This window comes from Gorilla gorilla, chromosome 17, assembly GCF_029281585.2.
Source record: "Gorilla gorilla gorilla isolate KB3781 chromosome 17, NHGRI_mGorGor1-v2.1_pri, whole genome shotgun sequence".
Taxonomy (NCBI): domain Eukaryota; kingdom Metazoa; phylum Chordata; class Mammalia; order Primates; family Hominidae; genus Gorilla; species Gorilla gorilla.
The window spans coordinates 79,946,303-79,967,640 of NC_073241.2; the positions used below are offsets into that span (position 1 = coordinate 79,946,303).

The window sequence follows — 21,338 nt, forward strand, 5'->3', positions numbered from 1 at the left end:
TGCAGGAGGAGCCAGAAAAGGGCCAGGTCCCAACACACTTCAGGACCTGCTTGTGAATGAGCTAGAGGATGTTCCCATGGAGTCTAGAGCAGAGGTCCAGGAACTACAGCCCACAAGCCTAATCTGGCCCAGCACCTATTTTTGTAAATAAAGTTTTACTGAAATGCAGCCATGCTCATTTGTTCAGGTATATTGTCTGTGGCTGCTTTTGTGCTATAAAGGCAGAATTAAGTTGTGTTGAGTGGTTTCAACAGAGGCTGTATGTCCTACAAACATGAAAATATTTGTTATCTGGCTCGTTATAGAAAAAGTTTGCCAATTCCTGGTCTAGAGGACTCCATTCACATAGACCACAGTGACTCATTAGGATCATGAGCCTTGGAGTCAGACTGACTGCGATGTGAATGGTGCCACCTAGAACTGTGCAGTGCATAGCATGATCAGCTGGAAATAGCGGCTCCTCGGGAGAAGGGCTTCCTGTAAGTTTCAGAGTGTTCAGGAGAGGGGAAGAAAGCAGTGTCTGTGAAATGTCAGCACCTTGCTGGGGAGATAGTTCCTGTGGAAAGTCGACAGCGTGAGGTTCGGGAGGATCTGAGCAGACGCGGAGGTAAGTCTAAATTTAGACTTTCCAAAGCTGATTTGTAAACCAAAGCCCCAGGAATCCCAGAAAGGGACAGTTGGCACACGCCATCTCATCTCTGGTTTGCCTCCGCATGTTAAAAGGCTGGATGAGTGAGAGAATAATTAATTGGCCTCAACTAAGCTGTTGCCTGAGAGTCAGTGAGAAAGCAGTTGAGAGCTGAAACTCCATTGTTCAGAGTCCTGAGGGTAGAACTTTCTATTCCTGTGTTTTATTACGATGCCCAGCCATGGAATCGTGGGGACCTTGGCTGCCCTTGCGAGAGTTCCGTGCATTCCTCTTGCTGGGTGTCATTCAAGCACGACTGAACGAGTGACCTTTCCATCTCAGACAGTGAATGCCACCTCCCTGGGTTTGAAATCACACCTGTGATTCGGAGCAGCTCTGAACCACCACCTTTGAGCTGAGAATGGTTGGGCTTTGCCCTGAGAAGCTGCACCACACCAAGAGCTGCCATAACCACTCCCCTGCCCAGGTGGACACATCCAGATGCCAGTCTGCTCCTCCCCAGGGCCAATGGGCCCACACCTCTCAGCATATCATGCAAGAAATGGACCACTAACCTTAGACTTCTTAGGCGGTGGATGCCTTGTAATCAGCCCACCTAGGGAGAAAGGCAAAGGGCTTACAATGCAAATTACAGAGGAATTGGAAAGAATTCCTCTGTAAAGAAACAGAGGAAAGAAAGAAACAGAAAATGAAGAGGCTTGAGAAGAGAGGCATAATAATAAACTCAAATGGGAACAGAGAAATGGTCAGACAAGAGGCTGCCTGATTAGAGCACTGAAACTCTAAGAGAGGCAGCATCTAAGCAGAATATGTTACTAAGAGGATTGAAGTTCAGAAATATTAGTTGGTCTGAATGGTTAGGGCTTGTTGTGAGATGTGCCCTTTGAACAATTTCCATGGCGAGTATCACAAGGGACAGTGACCACCTAGGAAACGTGGGCATCACCACTGTGTAGACATAATGAACGGTACTCAGCTCCTTCCAGTCAACGGATATTTTCTATGCTCTACTTTGTGCCCTGTAAGCTACTTGTGAAGCTTACAGTCTAGTTGGGAGATGGACATGTACAAAAAGTTAAATAACAGCCCAGGCTAATGTATGGTAAATGCCAAACACAGCGTACACATGAGTGCCACAGGAGTTTAGAAAAGGGAGACATGTCATTGAGAACCAGGATGGATGCTTTAGGAAAGAAGTGAGACTTTGGATTCTGAATGATAGGATTTCAACAAATGGGGGTGGTGGGGAAGCAGGAGAATATTTCAGGAACTGGGAAGATACAAGCAAAAAAGCCAGGCAGCAAAGAGTCTATTTAGCAGCCCACAAGAAAGGTGGAGTGGCTGGAATTGAGGCTTGCCACGTTGACATCGTACCTGGCCCCTAAGCTGACAGCATATTGGGAAGACCACTGAAAAAGAGACACACACACGGGATACAGTCCCTCCCATGCATGAGAGGGAAAGAGTTTTAAAAATAAATAAAGCACCTCTTAATTATTCGCTGATTATCTGCATTGCAGCTGATCTCAAGCAAATCCTGCATTCAGCTTGCTTGTGATGTCATCCCCTCTGCTTAGGTGCTCATTCCTCTCTCTGTTTACAACCCAGCAGGAGCTGGAAAGGAAGAAGGCTTAAGCATGTCTCTTCCTAAAAAAAATAATAATATGCAATTGCCTCTTTTTCCTATGCCCTTGGGAGTCAGACCAGGCTTGTGGGGAGAAAGAGAAGCTTCAGTGTAGTTGCCATTACATGACTTGGGCAGCAGGAGTCAAGGAGGGAGAGAATGGGGAGCTGCGGAGGCTCTTTGATTCCCCTGAGTTAGGTATCCAGGCCAACTTCGCTAGCACAGGCCATAGAATCTGGTTCACTGGGTGCTCCCAGCACTGTCTCTTAGTGGCTGGGCATCCTCAAACAGAGTGAATGGTATTCATTTATCCATTCATCAGATGGATATTGACCGTATGTATGCTGAAAGCACTAAGCTGGTGCTCTCCAAGCCTTGGTATCCTCACCTGTAAAGTGAGAACTGGAATCAGAATCGATGTTTCTCAGTGGAAGTGCTGTTGGCATTCAGGGGTGGAGGGGTGGATGTCAGTGGATGTGCTCTGGGCATTTGGGCGTGGAGGTGGGAATGCTCGGTAGAATGGTTAGCAAATCCGGCCCTACCCATTAAATACCAGTAGTGACTCCCAGTCAAATAAGGTGAGGAGGGCAGTACCATCTCCAGATAAGGACCACGGGCCTTGTTTTTTTAGATTTCTTCCCAATCTGAAATTCTGTAAGTCTATGGTTGTTTTGTTCCTGGACCCAGTAAAAACATGCAGAACAGAATTACCGAAGATCTGACAAATTATCAGAATCTTGAGTACATCTTATTCAAATGTAAGGGAATGTTTAACTAAACAGCAACAATAGGTAACATCTGTTAAGCAATTACTATGTTCTAGACCCTTGGCAAATTTCTTTCATTAGAAGTCTTTACAGGCGATCTGATTGTTTACTATTTCAGATCATCTGTGTCCCCTAATTTGCCCCCTTAATTTCAGAGCATTGAGTTGACTATCGTTTTTGCTTCATTTATCTTTGCAGAGTTGTGCGAAGTTCAGATAGCAAAGTGTCTCTATAGGAGGCCCTGTGATATGAGAATAAAGCAGCAGTCTGCCAAGTTCATGCCTTTGTGTTGGATACAGTCTTCTTTCTTTGTGTGTCTGTGGTCTTTATGAACTTAGAAAACCTGCCAGTCTCTTAGACGCTATGATATTACCTTACTTCAGAGATCTGAATTTACATGTCTAGTTTTGCAGGGTTTTTCCTCCCCACTTAGTTCCTATACCTGTAATTTGAGTCAACAGCCACCAGAGGGCAGGGACAGTGAAGTTTAGATTTGACCCATTGCTTTGAAGAGCGAGGTCACATTGTCAAAAAGAATACAGCTCACCATGCCAGTCTTGATATAGCACTGGGAACTCCGCACCCTGGTTTCTGGGCAAAGAGAGTCCTTTTATTATAGGTGGCAACATTATTTCCTTGTAATTTGGTACATGGGCTTCTTCAACTTATGTGGAAAGCAAGAGATACAAATGTCATTACATCTTAGTCCCTGTGAAAGCCTCTTAAAATGTTCAAAGACATTTGTAAAAGAAGGAAGAAAAGGAACCCAAGTGCAAAAACACGAGTATCGATCCTTTGTTTTCTGTCTGCAACTCGTTGCTTTCTACTCTCACCCTTCCTAGCTAGCGCTGATGTGTGTGTTTGGAGAGCATAAAACAAATTAATTTTGCAAAGGTCAGAAGGGATAATTCTCCACCGTAATTTGCACATGTTAACCTTGGGGGAGCAGGCACTGACATAAGAGGCACAGCATCTGATGGTCTTATCAAATCAATCCATCTTCTGTCTCTTCCAGGGGAGTACTACGCACAGCAGGAGGGTGGCTGGGCAGTGCAAAGCCCCGGAATCCCCTGAGCAAGCAGTGTTTCAGCTGGCTGGACAGATCAAATAACACTTGGGCTGGTTAACAAAAGACGCAAGTGGGAAGGTGTTGGAAGCCGGAGTGTGGAAATTTACCCAACGTTATTTCTTTGACAGGGAAGGAGACTTGGTCTGAAAGATGCCACATTCCTGCAGCCTCTCTGGGTGCAGTGGAATACAGTCTCGGGCGAGGTGGCGTGGATGAGCTGGCAAAAGAGGATGCTGCCCACATCCAAAGGCTCCAGAGGATCCTGGCCTGGCAGCTGAGCTCCCCTGCATTTGGAACCTCAGGCGTAACTTGGTGTAGAGCTCATGAAAGGTGCTTGTGTTTCTCCAGCTTTTTTCACCAGTGCTTACCAGACTGGCTCAGGTTTTGGAATCTAAGGTGAGCTGGTAGAAACGGGAGAGGTAGAAAGAAGCCCCTGGATGCCTCCAGAATTCATTGATGGGATCCCTGCATACTGCTTGGAATACAGAGAGAGGCTGTGACACAGCTGAGCTTTGGAGCATCTTAAGGAGCTCAGCTCAGCAAACAACTCTTGCATTTCAGCCAGAAAGAGCCTCTTGTAACAAAGTATTCAAAGGGGAGAGTTTCTGCATCTTTTACTTTGCAGTCCACTATGGTAGAAAACTTGACATTCCATAGATAATGATACTGGGTTTTCTTTCCAAGATGCCAGCTTTAAAAGAAATATGAGCCATTCTAAGCTTTAAGAAGGGTTCAGGAAACACAGGAATTAGTAGACAGCCCTCCCAATGCAGGTTAAGACGACAGCCTGCGCCCCCAACTAGCGCAGCTCAGCGAGCATGGCCATATGCCATTCTCGTCTCCAGAGAGCTGGTGGCAGTGACCTCACTAGGAGAAAACACATCCCTCAGCCGTGGGACTTGACAGAATGAGGTGTGCGAGGGAGGCCACTAGCCGAGACTTGGACTTTCCTGACTGCCCCTGTGTTACCTGGGCAGCTCCAGATCACTGAGCCCACAATGGCTGAGAAGGGTGACTGCATCGCCAGTGTCTATGGGTATGACCTCGGTGGGCGCTTTGTTGACTTCCAACCCCTGGGCTTCGGTGTCAATGGTTTGGTGCTGTCGGCCGTGGACAGCCGGGCCTGCCGGAAGGTCGCTGTGAAGAAGATTGCCCTGAGCGATGCCCGCAGCATGAAGCACGCGCTCCGAGAGATCAAGATCATTCGGCGCCTGGACCACGACAACATCGTCAAAGTGTACGAGGTGCTCGGTCCCAAGGGCACTGACCTGCAGGGTGAGCTGTTCAAGTTCAGCGTGGCCTACATCGTCCAGGAGTACATGGAGACCGACCTGGCATGCCTGCTGGAGCAGGGCACGCTGGCAGAAGAGCATGCCAAGCTGTTCATGTACCAGCTGCTCCGCGGGCTCAAGTACATCCACTCCGCCAACGTGCTGCACAGGGACCTGAAGCCCGCCAACATCTTCATCAGCACAGAGGACCTCGTGCTCAAGATTGGGGATTTCGGGTTGGCAAGGATCGTTGATCAGCATTACTCCCACAAGGTATGTCTGGCTGGAATGGCGGATACTGGTGGTCCACAGAATCCCCAAGAATACTTGTAGCATTCCCAAGCTATTCCTAGCTCCACGGTAGTCAGAGGACTAGAGTTATTAATTAGGGGAGGCTGGAGGGTGCTAGGAAGATCACTAGCCTGAAAAGTTGTTGGAGGCGTGGAGGGAGATCTGGTTCTTGGTCTTGGCTCTGCTATGTGGCTTTGATCACCCTGAGCTGTGCCAGCAGAAGCTGGACTAGACGATCTCCAAAATTTCTCCCAGCTCTAAATTCTATGGCTTGAAAACTATGTCGTTGGTGAATTTGCCTCTAGCATCTTCTTATCCCTGCTGTCCACTTAGCCATCCCATGTCCTTCCTGTGTGCTCAGGACACACCCTGAGGCTTCCCACCCTGTGAGCCTCATGCTCTGGTTGGTCTCACCTCCCTCATCCCATCCAAGCTGACCCATTCAGTGTCCATTTCTCTCAGTCAGTGGACAGCAGGCACAAATTGTTGATCTGATGAGCTAATCCTTCACTGTACCTTATCCAGCTAATGACTCTGTTCTCCTGGGTCCCGTGATGCTCTTGCTTCTCAGTGTGATGTGAAAGCCATGGGTGGCAGACGGTACTATTGCGATTCCCCGTGGTGGGTGCTAAATGCTCCACCAACTGCAGGGATCAGAGCTGACCCAGCCACTCTGCTGGAGACAAATGTCACACTGAGTTGTTCTCAAGGGCCCAGACCTCCTCTTACCTGATCCATTCCTCTCTTCAGAAGCTGGGAGTCCTCTGACATTCCCTTCCTTCCCCTGCCCCGGGTTCCTGCCACTTTAGGGGTGCCTCTGAGCCCCTCAGCATGAGCATGTTGCCATGTACCCTGCAACAGAGCTGGGGGCTGGGTGTGGCTTCCAGCCTCCTGCCCAAACCTTGATGCTACAAAAAATGTTATTAGAATAAAACATCTCCTTGGGATTAGGTGTACAGTAGTCTGTTATCATCCAAGGGGCTGGGGTGGGTCATGAAAGGGGAGGGTGGTTTTGACCTTGAGCATGCTTTGGCTGTCTCCCTGAGCCCCATTCCTCTGCCCTCCTTTAGCACCCCCACATAGAAGGGCACTGATCTGCCCTCTACAGCTGCAGTGCAGGGCGTCACAGGGGGCAGGGAGCAGGGCTCCCTGTCCTACCCTCCCTGGCTGGAACTTGGGCTCCAGCCCAGGTTTCAGACCCCAAATCAGCCCAGCTGGCTCTGGCTCCTTGGTGCCACAAATTACTTAGTGACCTTAACCATGAGCCTGCCCTCTGCCCCACTCCTGCAGCCAAGCCATCTGTCAAAACTGACAGCCAACTCTGTAGGAAGGAATGTCCATGGGCTGGGGCCTGGGGAGGCAGGGAGAAACAGTGCCCTTGTATCTCTTTCTAATTCCTTGAACTGCTTCTTTTTTCTCTTTCTTCTAAGGAGCAATGACTCCAAACCACCAAACCAAGGGTTTTAATCCAAATCTGTTCTTACTTGGTAAAAAACCTAGAAAATCCACAAGACTCTTATATGTGGGATGCACAAAAACTACCTTCTGAATTGGAATAAACTGGTACATTTGAGTATCATATGATGAAAGAACCTGATTAAGTGAGCTGCAACAAGGAAAGAGCTTAAGACAGCACATAGTAGGGCTTTAGGAAGGTCCAGAAAGATGGTTTATTGTGGTGTAAACTGGCTATCATAATAATTCTTTGGGGGTGACATGGTGTGAGCAAAGGACCCTTTAGGAGGAGTCAGAGGTCTGGGTTCGTTCTAACAGTGCTAGCTTGGACGTAGATAGTCACTTACCCCCTGGGAGCCTCAGTTTCCCCTCTTTGACAGGGATAATAATTGTGCTCTATCTGCTCCTCTGGCTTATGGTTAAGAATCAAAATGGTCCATGAATGTAAAATTCCTTAGAAAGCAGTCAGGACTGCATCCATTCATTTAATGGGTATTTGCTGAGCCAACATCAAACCCAAGCTCAGTGCTGGGAGCTGGAGAGACCAAGGCTCACACGATCCCCCAGCAACCCTGAGGGCTGGGCTCAGTGTTATCCTGTCACTTGGGACTGGAAGCCGCTTCCCTGGTTGGGACTTTCGTTTTCCCAATGCAGAGGAATTTTGATGTTCTGACTTGCTCTTATTGGGTTCTCTTTAATAAAATTCACTGTGGGAGGTTAAAGAAATCACTGGAGGCAGTTATGAGCCCAGTAGGTGCTCACATCATCCCTGCACCCCCGTGTTTGGCAGATGCCACCCACCCCTACCCCACCTCCTCCCTCATACACTTTCTGCTTTTAGCTTTCTGCCCTCTCTTCCCACAGTGATGATGAAAGGCTTTATATTTGGTGCTTTTATTTATCCAATGTGCATTTAAATCAGTTCTCGTTTAATCCCCATAATGCTGTGAAGCACTTAGGGCAAATGGTTCATTTTAAAACAGAGAGAAACGGCTTTCTCAAGCTTACACAGCTGATATGGCCAAAGGACACAGGATCTGAGGCCTCTTCCTCTCCTGGTGGAGGGTCTCTCTGAGCGCTGTCTCCTTCATGAAGTCTTTCCGGATTCTGGGTTGGAATTAATCATTCCTTTCTCTGAATTCCCATGGGACTTTCCCCATCCCATCACGGGTATCTTCTAACACTCATCACTCTCTGCTCTGTCCTAGGAATATTTGAGTCTGTCTCTTTGTACTCTCCCAAGCTGAGAGTCCCTTGGCCCCTTGAAAGCTGTCTCTCCTTCTTTATGGTTCCCCTCCATGGATTCTGATCACTGTACCTAAGACATGGCCCTCAATCAATTTTGTTGACTGTATTGAACAGATGGAAGAATAGTCATCTACTAGCACATTGCAGAAAGGGAGCTGTTGGGTTCATTGATTTTGTGTGGTTGGAAGGGTTGACTCTCAGAAAAAGAGCACATACTTCTTCCAGACAGTAGGTTGGTTGTGGTCAGATGTGTACATCTGGGGCATGCATCTGCTCTCTCCAGTGTGCTTGGAGGATGCTGTCTACACACAAACTTCCCCAAACTTAACCCCTTCTAAAGTTTTATGGATCTCCACTCCCTTTGAAGAAGACCATGCTCACCTGGGCTGTAGCGAGTGCCTTTGTGTGGGACAAAAAAATGCCCCTTCTCCCTGGCTGAGACAGCCCAGGGCCAGCGATAGGCTTAGTGATCCAACTGGAGCCTTGTTTGGAAAAACTCTCAGAACATTTTTCCTCTGCTCTCACACCACAACAACATACCCAGAAAACTTCTGTGACCTCAAAACCTTGGGGATTTCTCCCCACCGGCAAGCTAGCAATCAGTTCTTCAGTGGACACCAGCTGGGTGTCCCCCAATTCAATTCCAACACTATTTACCTGGAGATAGCATCAGATCCCACATGTTGAGGGACACAAGACTGCCCCCTTCTTCCCACAAGTCATATTAATAAGTCCGTGCCTCCGGAACTTCTGATGGACTGGCTTCAAGTTGGGGTTCCCATGGTCCCCTCTTTGAGTTTAATTAATTTGCTAGAGGAGCTCACAGAACTCAGGGAAACACCTATTTACATTTACTGTAAGGGTTAGGGTTAGGTTCATGTAACACTTCCTTACATTTATTATGAAGGACATTTTCAAGGATACAAATAAACAGCCAGGTGAAAAGATATACAGGGCATAGTCCAGAAAGGTCCTGAGCACAGAAGCATCTGTCCCCAGGGAGTGGGGGCGCACCACCCTCCTGGCACATGGATGAATTCTTATTCACCCACCCAGCAGTATGCAGCAGCCTGGTCCTCATGCCTCCCATCTTTCTCATGGGTGGACAGTATATCTCATTTGCTTCCACATCCCCTCCTCTAGCGCAGGGCCTGACACCGGGCATGTGCCCATTAGGTTCATTTAGTGAAGGAGATACCAAAGGAAATGGCCTTCTCTTCTCTAATGAGCAACTGGCCACGTCGAGGTTTCAAGTTGCAGTCAGGACGCATGCTGGGTGTGTGCCCCCTACTGCACCACCCCTGGGGGTCTTGGTCTTTGCAAGGTCTAGGGGCCATGTAGAGGCTCCTGCAGCCCACACTTCGGGAGATGGTGTGGGTGGCAATGGAGGATGTTCCCTTTCAACAGGGGCAGTCTGGAAAACACTGCCTCTGTGTTATTCTCGCTCATCTCGCCAACTGCATGACCTTGGGCAAGTCCTTTTGCTCATGTAGTTTATCCCTAGAATAGATCTGTAAAAAGACCTCACACCCATGTTGTCCATCCCTGGCTTTTCACAGATGACAAAACTGGAAGGGAAGGAGACTCGCTCAAGGTCACGCAATGAGCGGCTGAGCCTGGGTTTTGACTCCGTGTCCACTGTTTTCTCAGAGCTTCACTTCCCAATTGTCTTTTCTGCCAAATCGGGAGAGTCAGGCCATTCTGCTTATTTCATAGGATTCCTGCTAGAGTCAAATGAAAAAGCGTGGCTGTCAAAGTGCATTCAGATGTATGCAGGGCTAAATCACTAACCAAACTTTGCCCAAAGAGATGCCACGGCAATGCCAGGCAGACACCAGATGTCAGTTTCCCCTTCACTGAGATACAGACCCCACTCCTCACCCAGTGGCCTTGGGGCGAGTCTTGCAATCCCACCTGAGGGTGGCTTGTCAGCCCGTTGTCCTGTGACAAGCCCTTTCTACCGCTTCCTCTGCAGGCCCGCTAATGAGTTCTTTGTTGTTTGTGTTGAGAAGAGGCAGCTGAAGGATTGGAGCGTGCTTTCTTCTGAATTTATCCCATTAGGAAGTAGACTATCTCAAAAGAGAAAAAAAAATGTCATTAAGACTTCACTGAGCACTGTGTAAGGCTTAAGAAAGGTCAGGAACCACCTCAAGAATATGCGGAGGTCCTGAGGAGCACGATGACAGCTTGACTCACGGTGAGAGTGTGTTGCTCCAGGAAGGGCCACCTCTCCTCCTACCATAGAGTCCTCGCTGGGGCTGCCGGGGGGACCACCCACTACCCTTGCTTGTAGCACTTATTTTACCCTGGGCTCACTAAACCTGCTCATCTCCTCTACAACATTCAAGAACTGTCAAACTCCTGATCCAGTAACCTTCTATGACTAGTGTGCATCATGGCATTTACAGTAAAGCTAGCCCTCTACAGCTCACACCTCTGACTGCCAAAGGCACATATAGAGGCCCCATTGCCGGGTCTATCGTTCTTGCAGCAGTACTTCTAAAATTAGGTGGGTATGGTATAATACAAGTTACTTTAATTCTAATCCCCTGGCAGAATTTATAGCATATCCATTCCTCATTCTGTCTCTCTAAGGGATAATCATAACAAGTTCTATTTGCTTCTGACAGACTGACCTAAAATCACTCATTGCAGCCGGGCGCAGTGGCTCACGCTTGTAATCCCAGCACTTTGGGAGGCCAAGGCAGATGGATCACAAGGTCAGGAGTTCGAGACCATCCTGGCTAACATGGTGAAACCCCGTCTCTCCTAAAAATATAAAAAATTAGCCGGGCGTGGTGGCGGGCACCTGTAGTCCCAGCTACTTGGGAGGCTGAGGCAGGAGAATGGTGCAAACCCGGGAGGTGGAGCTTGCAGTGAGCCGAGACCGTGCCACTGCACTCCAGCCTGGGCTACAGAGCAAGACTCCATCTCAAAGAAAAAAAAAACACTCATTGCCTATTCTTTCATAAGCCACATGGCACTTGTCTTTCACATATCCGCCTTTCAAAGGGGCAGTAAGCAGAAAATACCCAAGAAGGAAAGGAAGAGGAAGGGACCCATCAGAATTTGGGCAAAGGCTCTTGTGTTTTGGTGGATCATTCAAGCAAGTCTGTTTCCTACGGGACTGGCCTGCCTTTGAGCCTTTCTGCTTCATAGCCCTCTGTCTTCTTTCTTCGTTCACGATCAGACCGCTTCCATGCTTTGCCTCCATATCTCATTAGGATGCCTTAAAAATTAACTAGCAGGCCGGGTGTGGTGGCTCACGCCTGCAATCCCAGCACTCTGGGAAGCCGAGGTGGGCAGATCACTTGAGGTTAGGAGTTTGAGACCAGCCTGGCCAACATGGTGAAACCCTGTCTCTACTAAAAATATAAAAATTAGCCAGGCGTGGTGGTGTGTGCCTGTAGTTTCAGCTACTCAGGAGGCTGAGGTAGGAGAATTGCTTGAACTTGGGAGGTGGAGGTTGCATTGAGCCAAGATCACACCACTGCACTCCAGTCTGGGCAACAGAGTGAGACTCCGTCTCAAAAAAAAAAAAAAAAAAATCAACTAGTGTAGTGGTTCTCAAAGTGAGGCCCCACACCAGCAGCCTCAGCTTCACCTAGGAACTTATTAGAGATACAGATTCCCAGGTTCCATCTCAAACAACAGCCCTTAGGGTGAGGCCCAGCAATCTGTGTTTTCACAAGCCTCCAAGGGATTCTGATGCTCCTGAACTTTTAAGAACCATTGACCCAAAGACATGGGATCGCTTATCTCAGGACAGAAAGCTGATGCTCCTGATGTGTTTGCTGACGCTTGGAGCTGTGGCTCTCAAACTTCAGCACAATGAAGGAGACTAAGAATGCCTCCCAGAGAACACAGGTGTGTCGGAAGCAGGTGCCTTAACTAGAAGGGCTGCTAACGGTGGGAATCTCAGGCGCTGTGACAGGGAGTCATGTGGATTGTTTTAAGCAGGATGACTTTGGAGGGCCTCACTCACATCACCTTGGAAACTGCCTGCTCCCCCATGGCACGAGTTTACTGGAAAGCTACACATACCAGGGACCTAAACCCATAGGAGGACTGTTTATGTTTAGGTTTGATTTTTAACAATTAGGTGATACGAACAATAATTTTGGAAAACATAGGCTTTTCATTCTGGTGTGAACTACTTCACTAGATGTTATTTAAAAGCAAAAACACTGGTTTCACAGTTCAGCAAGATTGAATGTCTGATTGAGGGCTCAGCAAATTACTGCAGTTTGTTAAGTTTGTGGTTCAATTTGAGGTCCCAAAGGAGGAAAAGAGGTACATGATGTCAAACACATGCAGCCAGCTTCCAGTGGCTTTGCTTGGGAGTTCTGGTCAGCGGGGTTTACATGGGTTTAATCATGCTGAGGCCAGATGCAGTGGCTCATGCCTATAGTCCCGGAGCTTTGGGAGGCCAAGGCAGGAGGACTGCTTAAGGCAAGGAGTTTGAGACCAGCCTGGGCAACAGCAAGACCCCCATGTCTACAAAAAATAAGAAAAAATTAGCCAGGTATAGTGGTGCACACCTATAGTCCCAGCCACTCAGGAAGCTGAGATGGGAGGATCACTTGAGCCCAAGAGTTCAAGGCTGCAGTGAGCTATGATTGTACCATCACACTTCAGCCTGGGCCACAGAGTGAGACCCTGACTCAAAAAAAAAAAATCATGTTGATCAACTTCATTTCCTCCCTCTCCTGGGCACTCTGTCTTCCTTTGATGGCTTCTTGCCTGAGAAAAACACACAGAAAGCTCTCCTAAAGCACAAATTCTCTCCAAGCTGAAACTAGGAGGAGAAATATTCAATCTGTGACTGAAATGGGGTCTCTGCCGGTGATCAAGAGAGTGCCCTTTTAGTGTCTGTGTGTTTATATTCAGGTCTCCATAGTGCAGATGGCAACCCACAGGGTGCAGGGAGTGGAGAAGGACTTTCCCAGGACCCCAGAGTAGGAATGGGGTCCACAGGGCTGGTGCTGGGAGCAGAACCCAGCCATCCGCAGAGGCTGGATTTCATGGGAAAATGAGCTTGTGGAAGGGCACTTTCTGAGGGCTCAGCTAGCAGGAAAGGTCACTTTCTTCTGAAGCCACTAAGCATGTTATTCCAAATCAGTGGAGCTGAAAAGATTTATTTAAAAGGCTATGAAATATCCCTTTTTTAAAGGGAAAAATATGATCAAGGGGATTAGAACGGAGGCTGTACTTGAGAGTCAGGTGTCCTTGAACACCCAGGCAGACTTGGAAAGCTCATTGTGTTGGCATTCAGTGCCTCCCTGTCCCCTTCCCATGGCAGAAGAGGACCCCGGGAAGAGGCTCTTCCCTCTGTCCCTGGGCCTCTGGGGTCCTCTTCTACCCACTCTCAGAAGAACACCACACCCAGGCCACCCTTCCGGGAAGCAACCCCACTGAGCTTGGGGTGATATTATAAATCTTTAAGCACAAGCCTGGCCTGGGAGATGACCAGTCAGAAAGGAAGCCAGCCAGGATCCTGAAGCAGGGTCCTAGAGGCGTCCTGCTTGCCACCAGTTCACCCTTTATTGCTGGATCAAGGGGAGGAGCAAGGGAGTCAGGGGCTTGGAGTAGTGGCTATTTACCAGTCAGCTTGCAGTATTTCATTATTCAGCAACTGGCCCAGCTATCTCAGTGCACATCAGCCACGCTGTGCTGCTTCCCTTGTATCAAAGTTCCCCCTTTCCAATGTGCCTGTGGGTCTGGCTGTCCACTAGGGGTAAGCAGTTGATTAAATGGCTCAAAGAGCTGGGCATAGTGGCTCATGCCTGTAATCCCAACACTTTGGGAGGCCGAGGCAGGTGGATCACTTGAGGTCAAGAGTTCAAGACCAGCCTGGCCAACATGGTGAAACCCCATCTTTACCAAAAATACAAAAATTAGCCTGGTGTGGTGGCAGACACCTGTAATCCCAGCTACTTGGGAGGCTGAGCCAGAAGAATCTCTTGAACCTGGGAGGCAGAGGTTGCCGTGAGCCGAGATTGCACCACTTCACTCCAGCCTAAGCGAAAGAGTGAAACTCCGCCTCAAAAAAATAAATAAAAAATGCCTCAAAGGGATCAACAGCCCCCTCTTCGGAAGCCCAGCCTGCTTACTCACCTGGTACTCCCCTCACCATGAGAGCTGCCACCTCCTGTGGCAAGTGCCAAAGCTCTTGAAGAATTCAACAGGCAGGAAGTCTGCAGCCCACTAGGGACGCTGGAGTGGAGCTAGTGTGTTTCATGCAGTGCAGGCTTGCTGGTGACAAATCCTTTGTTTACCTAGAAAGTATATTTTTTATTCTCATGTTTAAAGTTTATTTTCCCTGGGTGTAAAATGCTGAATTGGCCGTCGCGGTGGCTCACGCCTGTAATCCCAGCACTTTGGGAGGCCGAGGCAGGTGGATCACCTGAGGTCAGGAGTTTGAGACCATCCTGGCTAACATGGTGAAACCCGGTCTCTACTAAAAATACAAAAAATTAGCTGGGCATGGTGGCAGGTGCCTGTAGTCCCAGCTACTCGGGAGGCTGAGGCAGGAGAATGGCATGAACCCAGGAGGCGGAGCTTGCAGTGAGCCGAGATCGTGCCACTGCACTCCAGCCTGGGAGACACAGCAAGACTCCATCTCAAAAAAAAAACAAAAATGCTGAATTTACCATTTTTTTCCAATACTTCAAAAATGTCATTGCCTTATTTCCTGTCCGTGTTGTTTTTAAAGAGTAGTTGGTCTTCATTCATAGGATTGTTCCCCTGTATGTAACATGTCTTTTTTTCTCCAGCTGATTAATGAATATTATTAAATGGAATGAAGTGGGAGGGCCTCGGTGGATAAGTGTTGAATAATGAGCTCCTCCTTCCTTTTATACCCAAGATTTGCTGGTGAGAGAACTCACTCCCTCTCAGAGGGTGTTTTCAGTCCTGGTGTAAAGGACCCGACCTTCAGTCATTGCTCCAGTCTCTCCACTTGGGTACACCCAAGTTGTAAACATCTCAGGAACAGGACACTGTCTTATTCTATAGGCAGATATTCTTTGGTTTATATCGAAGAAGGATAATTAGAAAATTGAATCAAATCCTTTTCCGTTTTCTCCTGAAATGTGGTTTCTTGATTTAGCTTTGCTGCGGTAGCCTGTTGAGAAGACAGTAGTATAGAAATAGAAGGCTCGGGGGGTGGGCATCGCATTGCTGTGATGATCCTGCCTTTTGTGGTTACCTTCTATTTCAGTCTCACACATCTGTGAGCTGGGAGAGACCAGCCCTTATCCTTGCCTCATCTGCTGCCACTCCACTCCCTCGTGTTGTAACTGACTTGTCACCATTCCCTGGAAAATACCATACCCAGTGACAGCTCTGGTCCCACACACTGTTCCCTCTGCTCCCACATAAACTCCTGCAGACCCTGCTCAAATGTCCCACCTCTGTGAAGCTTCGCCCAGCAACCCAGGGAAGAGTTAATCACACCTTCCTCTGGCTGTGCAAAGCCGTTATCCCCAGGTTACTGTGATGATCTGTTTACATGCCTCTTCCCAGACAGACCCGGCAGGGCCCCTAGAAAAACATATGTATCTCTTTCATTTCTATATTCCTGGCATCTAGCATAGTATCTGATCCATTGTATGAGTTCATTCAGTGCTAATTGGCTAATGAACAAGCCAAGCCTCTGCCTTTCTATTGAATCAAGCATGGTCTTCAAGCATAAATTCTCTTCCTCAGGGCAGCATTCAAGGATTTGAAGTCATCTACCATGTCCCTGTAAATCTCGGTAGGCTAGAAGCCCCCCTATACAAAAATATTCAGGTACTCTTCTAAGTGCTTAATGGGTGTTAACCTACTAAATCCTCATAACAACCTAACAGGTGCTGTTGTTGCCCCCATTGTCTAGATGAAGACACTAAGGCGCAGAGAGTAACTTGTCCAGGGTCACCTGCCTGGTCAATGGCAGCGTTGGACTGCAAAGCCCAGTGGCAGCTCAGAGACTGTGCTCTCAGCCACTGAGCTCAGCTGCTTTGATGGCCATTCAGGTGACTGCATTTCCAGAGCTCACACTATCCTGACTGCCCTTTCATTGACCTCCTTCTTGGCAAACCATTTTTTTTTTTTTTTTTTTTTTTTGAGACGGAGTTTGCTCTTGTAGCCCAGACTGGAGTGCAATAGTGCAGTCTCGGCTCACTGCAACCTCCGCCTCCCGGGTTCATGCGATTCTCCTGCCTCAGCCTCCCAACTAGCTGGGACTACAGGCACCTGCCACCACACCCAGCTAATTTTGTTTTTATTTATTTATTTTTTTGAGACAGAGTTTCACTCTGTCGCCAGGCTGGAGTGCAGTGGCACGATCTTGGCACACTACAACCTCCACCTCCTGGGTTCACGTGATTCTCCTGCCTCAGCCTCCCAAGTAGCTGGGACTACAGGCATGCACCACCTTGCCCAGCTAATTTTTATATTTTTAGTAGAGGCACGGTTTCATCATGTTGGCCAGGATGGTCTTGATCTCTTGACCTTGTGATCTGCCTGCCTCAGCCTCCCAAAGTGCTGGGACTACTGGTGTGAGCCACCATGCCCAGCCCATTTGTTTGTATTTTTAGTAGAGACGGGGTTTCACCTTGTTGGCCAGGCTGGTCTTGAACTCCTGATCTCAGGTGATCCGCCTGGCTCAGCCTCAGCCTCCTAAAGTGCTGGGATTATAGGCATGGCAGACCCTTTCTTAAAATGTATTGTCCAGAACAGGTGCTATGTGATTTAGCCAGCACAGCATCAGTGGGGATGCGACATTGCTGCTCTGTACACATCACGCTGTTCATGTTGCCCATGGTCTTTCGGTAGCCAGGTTGCACTGTTGGCTCATTGAGCCTGTAGTCAACTAACTTCTGTTAGCTCTGTATACTCTGTTTTACATGAATATGGTTGATCTTTTTTTAGCCCAAGTACAGGACTTTCTTTACCCTCATCCCTTGTAGATTTCATCTTCTTGGCTTCCTGCAAATATTGTAACCTGATGAGATGTTTTTGGATCTTTGTTCTGTCACATAATCTTATCCCTTATAGCTTCATAATTTATAAGCCTGTCTTTAGGACTTCACTCGTTTCACTGGTTAAAATATGTGTAAAGAGATTAGACCAAAGGCCTAGCCACTAGACACGCCCCTCCAGAGTGACACTGACATTCTTTGGATTTAGCCGTCAAACCAGTTATCAATTTACATAGTTATATACTTTTTACCCAAATTTTTTCATTGTCCACAAATATGCCCTCAGGGGTTTTGTAAATGTATTTTGAGACTCAGGGACACTGTAATATCCTTTCATTCTATCTCAGTACAATTTGAAACTCATCCTAAAGTTAAAAAGTGACATTCAAGCTGCATGACCAGCTGTAACCGTTTTAATTCCTAGATACATGGAGCACAGATGTTAGGAAACATCACCACTTTAGAGAGAACCCAATGCATGAAAATCTAAACTTACAAAATTATATTGGAGGCTAGGGTGTGCTTAGGTAAACTATCGTTCATCCACTAAATAGAATTGTTATACGAGTATGTTCTATGATGTTTTTGAAGAGTTTGCAATAACATAGACAAATTTTGTGTAATAATGGTAAGTTCGAAAAGCAAGATACAGAATTATGAAGATGGTATGATCATAAGTTTAAAACAAGGAGAAAATAACTAAACATTTTTTAAAAATAGACTTCAGTAAGGGTCCCCAACCCCTGGGCTGAGGACCAGGACTGTCTGTGGCCTCTTAGGAACCAGGCCACACAGCATGAGGTGAGTGGCTGGTGAGGGAGCATCCTCACCTGAGCTCCGCCTCCTGCCAGATCAGCAGTGGCATTAGAGTCTCATAGGAGCTCTAACCCTATTGTGAACTGCGCATATAAGGAATCTAGGTTGCACGCTCCTTATGAGAATCTAATGCCTGATGATCTGAGCGTAACAGTTTCATCCCCAAACCATCTCCCCGTTCCTCTTCCCGGTCCGTGGAAAAATTGTTTTCCACAAAACTGATCCCTGGTGCCAAAAAGGTTGGGGACTGCTGGGCTAGAAGTAAAAACTCCAAAATGTTAACAATGGTTCGACGATGCATAGCTTTTTTTTCTCCTTCTTTCAATAATTCCCAAAAATATATAAAATGAACACTCATGGTTTTATCACAGTAACCTTTTCAGGTGGGAAGTTGGGAAAGTTTGCTGCAACAGTTTACCCATTGCAAAAAGAGTGGTAAACCTGGATTATTCGGTTACTGAAAGAAAAGGGTCAAGCACCCCAGCGTGTGGCCCAGGAGTCCACGGACAGGGACCCTCAACTGCCTTCTGCTCTGAGGTGCCCACTGTGTCACGTGTGTAAGGTTTTTTTGGTTTTTTTTTTTTTTTTTTGAGACAGGGTCCCACTCTGTTGCTCAGGCTGGAGTGCAGATCATAGCTCACTGCAGACTCCATCTCCCAAGCAATCCTCCTGCCTCAGTCTCCCAAGTAGCTGGGGCTATAGGCACATGCCACCATACCTGGCTATTTTTTATTTTATTTTATTTTTAGTAGAGACAAGGTCTCGCTATGTTGCTCAGGCTGGTCTCAAACTCCTGAGCTCAAGCAATCTTCCTGCCTCTGCTTCCCAAAGTGCTGGGATTATACGCATGAGCCCCTGCACCTCCCAGGTCTATAAATCTTACCTCCCCACCCAGAGTGGCTGCTCTGCCTCAGGCTGCAGCCTCTGGGAAGAGGAGACTTCTGGACAGGCTGGTGGGGTGAGGGTGGGTTCCATGCCCCCGGGAAATAGGACAACCTCCTCATAGGTAGAGTGGGCAGGTACTAACTAGTGCCATGTGAGCCTAAGCAAGTTACGTAACCTCCCTCAGGCTGGCTCCATCCCCTCATAATAACTCAGGTTTCTGTGTTCTCAGATACCTAGAATTGTACCACTAATAGTAAATTGTATTGGAGTGGTTGACCATGTATTAGTTTCTCTTCTAAGATACCGATAAAGGGAGTGAAGATGAGTGTGAACAAGTCAGAAAATTCTTACTGTAATGAACTTGTCAAAATGGATTAATTAGGAAGCACTGGGCTAAGGGAAGGGAGTTGAACTCAAAAGGAGACCAGAATACAGATCCCCCTTAAATGCTGACACATTTGCAATTTGGCCAAAGCCTGCCTCTAGTACTGAGGTTATACACTACAGGTGATATTCAAGATATTTAACAACTGGTAAGCTTTGGGACCAACCAATCTGAACAGACATCGGCAGTGACCAATCAGAGTAGATACTGTCTGGGAGCCTCCATCACCCCTCCACCCTGCACAGACTGGAGAGCAGGCCCTGTCTTCCCAGAGGTGTTCACTCAAGGGTCCACCAGCAACTTCCCTGTTCAGGCACTCAGAGCAGCAACTGAGAGGTCTGCCCTGGCACAGTCACTTTGGGAAGAATACAGCTTTTTTTCCCTCCCTTTTTCAATAATTCCCACAAATATATAAAATGAACAGGTCTTGGTCCCACAGCTGCCCTCACACTCTTATTCTTGCTTTCTTCTCTTCCAAGATAGCACGTTTGCCCTATGCTGTCCATCATGCACCTGGCAGGATCCCCTTGTTTTCTGGGTGAAGGCAGCAGGAAAGGGGGAGCCATTCCTTGCCCTCCCTTTTGTGGCATGGCGGCCCCACCTTTGGCTTTCAGATGACACGGCCAGCAGGTTTTCTGGGGTATGGGAGACTTGAGGGTATGGTCGTGAAGATTTTTTTTGCAGCGTCTTCTGCATACAAATACTACCATCTGTAGGAACCATGCAAACTCCAGCAGTAAGCTCGATGAAGCCATTGTGATCTGCAGGACTCACCTGAGGTCTTCTTGGGGTCAAATTTTCCCCATTGTCAATCCCTATGCCTTTTATTATGGAATTGGAGTCTGAGTTCCCCATGAAGGAGAGCAAGCCTGGGAGCACAGAATGGCCTGCGTGGCCTGGTTTCACAGGCCTGAGGCATCACTGTGTGTGAAGGTGGTTTTCAGTAGCCCACGCGCTGAGCTCGGTGGAGCCCAAGGCCAGGAGAACTGAGTCATGGGTGTGCTTCCGTGCAGGTCTTTTGTCTTAGCCACATTTTCTTGTCCCCAGCTGCCCTTCCAAGCCTGACTCTAACCAATTTGCAAATGCTATGGGTTGGAAGCTAGGGAAGGAGTGATCAGCCAATGGCTTCTGTAGCTGGAAGATCAATACCCTCATATCTACCCAGAAATATTTCCTAAAATTCACAATAATGCACCCTAGGGAGTTCTTTCCCGCCCGTAACTCTGGATCCTCATACCAACCCTCTGAGAGAAGCGAGTCAGGTTAATTACTATCCTCCTTTGATAGATGAGGACAAAGGAGCCCCTAGGGTTGAAAAGCTCATCTAAGGCCCCACTGCTAATGAGAGACAGAGCTGGGACAAGATCTGCCTCCGGGAACCTGGAACAGCAGCTGATGCAATCAGGCTCCGTTCCAGAATTTGAGAACTTTCCTGGTACCCTCTGTGATGAGAAGAGGGAGTAATCATGGCATGGAGGCGCTGGCTTCCGCTTTGCCCAGGTGGAAGCTTGGAGAACAAAGCAGTTCTGTGACCTCCCTGGGCCCCACTGTGAGCAGAGATGGGGCCAGGACAGGAAAGCCTCCTCCCTGCCCTCCTTCCTGTGTCCCTCCTGGTGGCCTCTCCCCGTGCTCTTACGCTGTCCTCCTCTACTGTCCCTCCTCACTGGAGACTCACTGAGGCCCAAGGCCTGCTAACTAGCAACATAGATTCCCACCAAGGGACCCAGCTCTCGCCGCCCCACACACAGCGAGTTAGGAAAAGGCCACTACCCAGAGTATTCCTTTCAGTAGAACAGTGCTTTTATATTTGCTTTTAAACTTTTTTTTTTTTTTTTGAGACAGAGTTTCACTCTTGTCGTCCAGGCTGGAGTACGGTGGCGCAATCTCGGCTCACTGCAACCTCCACCTCCTG

General features: G+C 47.9%; 1 protein-coding gene across 7 annotated transcripts in view; it reads left to right on the top strand.

Annotated features, from left to right (window-relative positions):
- Positions 1-21,338, top strand: part of MAPK4 (mitogen-activated protein kinase 4) — a 169,556-nt gene that overhangs the window by 96,837 nt on the left and 51,381 nt on the right. For 4 of the 7 annotated variants that reach the window (XM_055368529.1, XM_055368532.2, XM_055368531.2 and 1 more), the window contains exon 2: positions 4,056-5,653. In XM_055368529.1, the coding sequence (XP_055224504.1) occupies positions 5,108-5,653 (546 nt within the window). In that variant the 5' untranslated portion in view covers positions 4,056-5,107. Of the gene's footprint in view, positions 1-424; positions 608-4,055; positions 5,654-21,338 lie in introns of those variants that run through there. The other 3 variants (XM_055368533.2, XM_055368530.1, XM_019014222.4) reach the window with 2 other exon arrangements.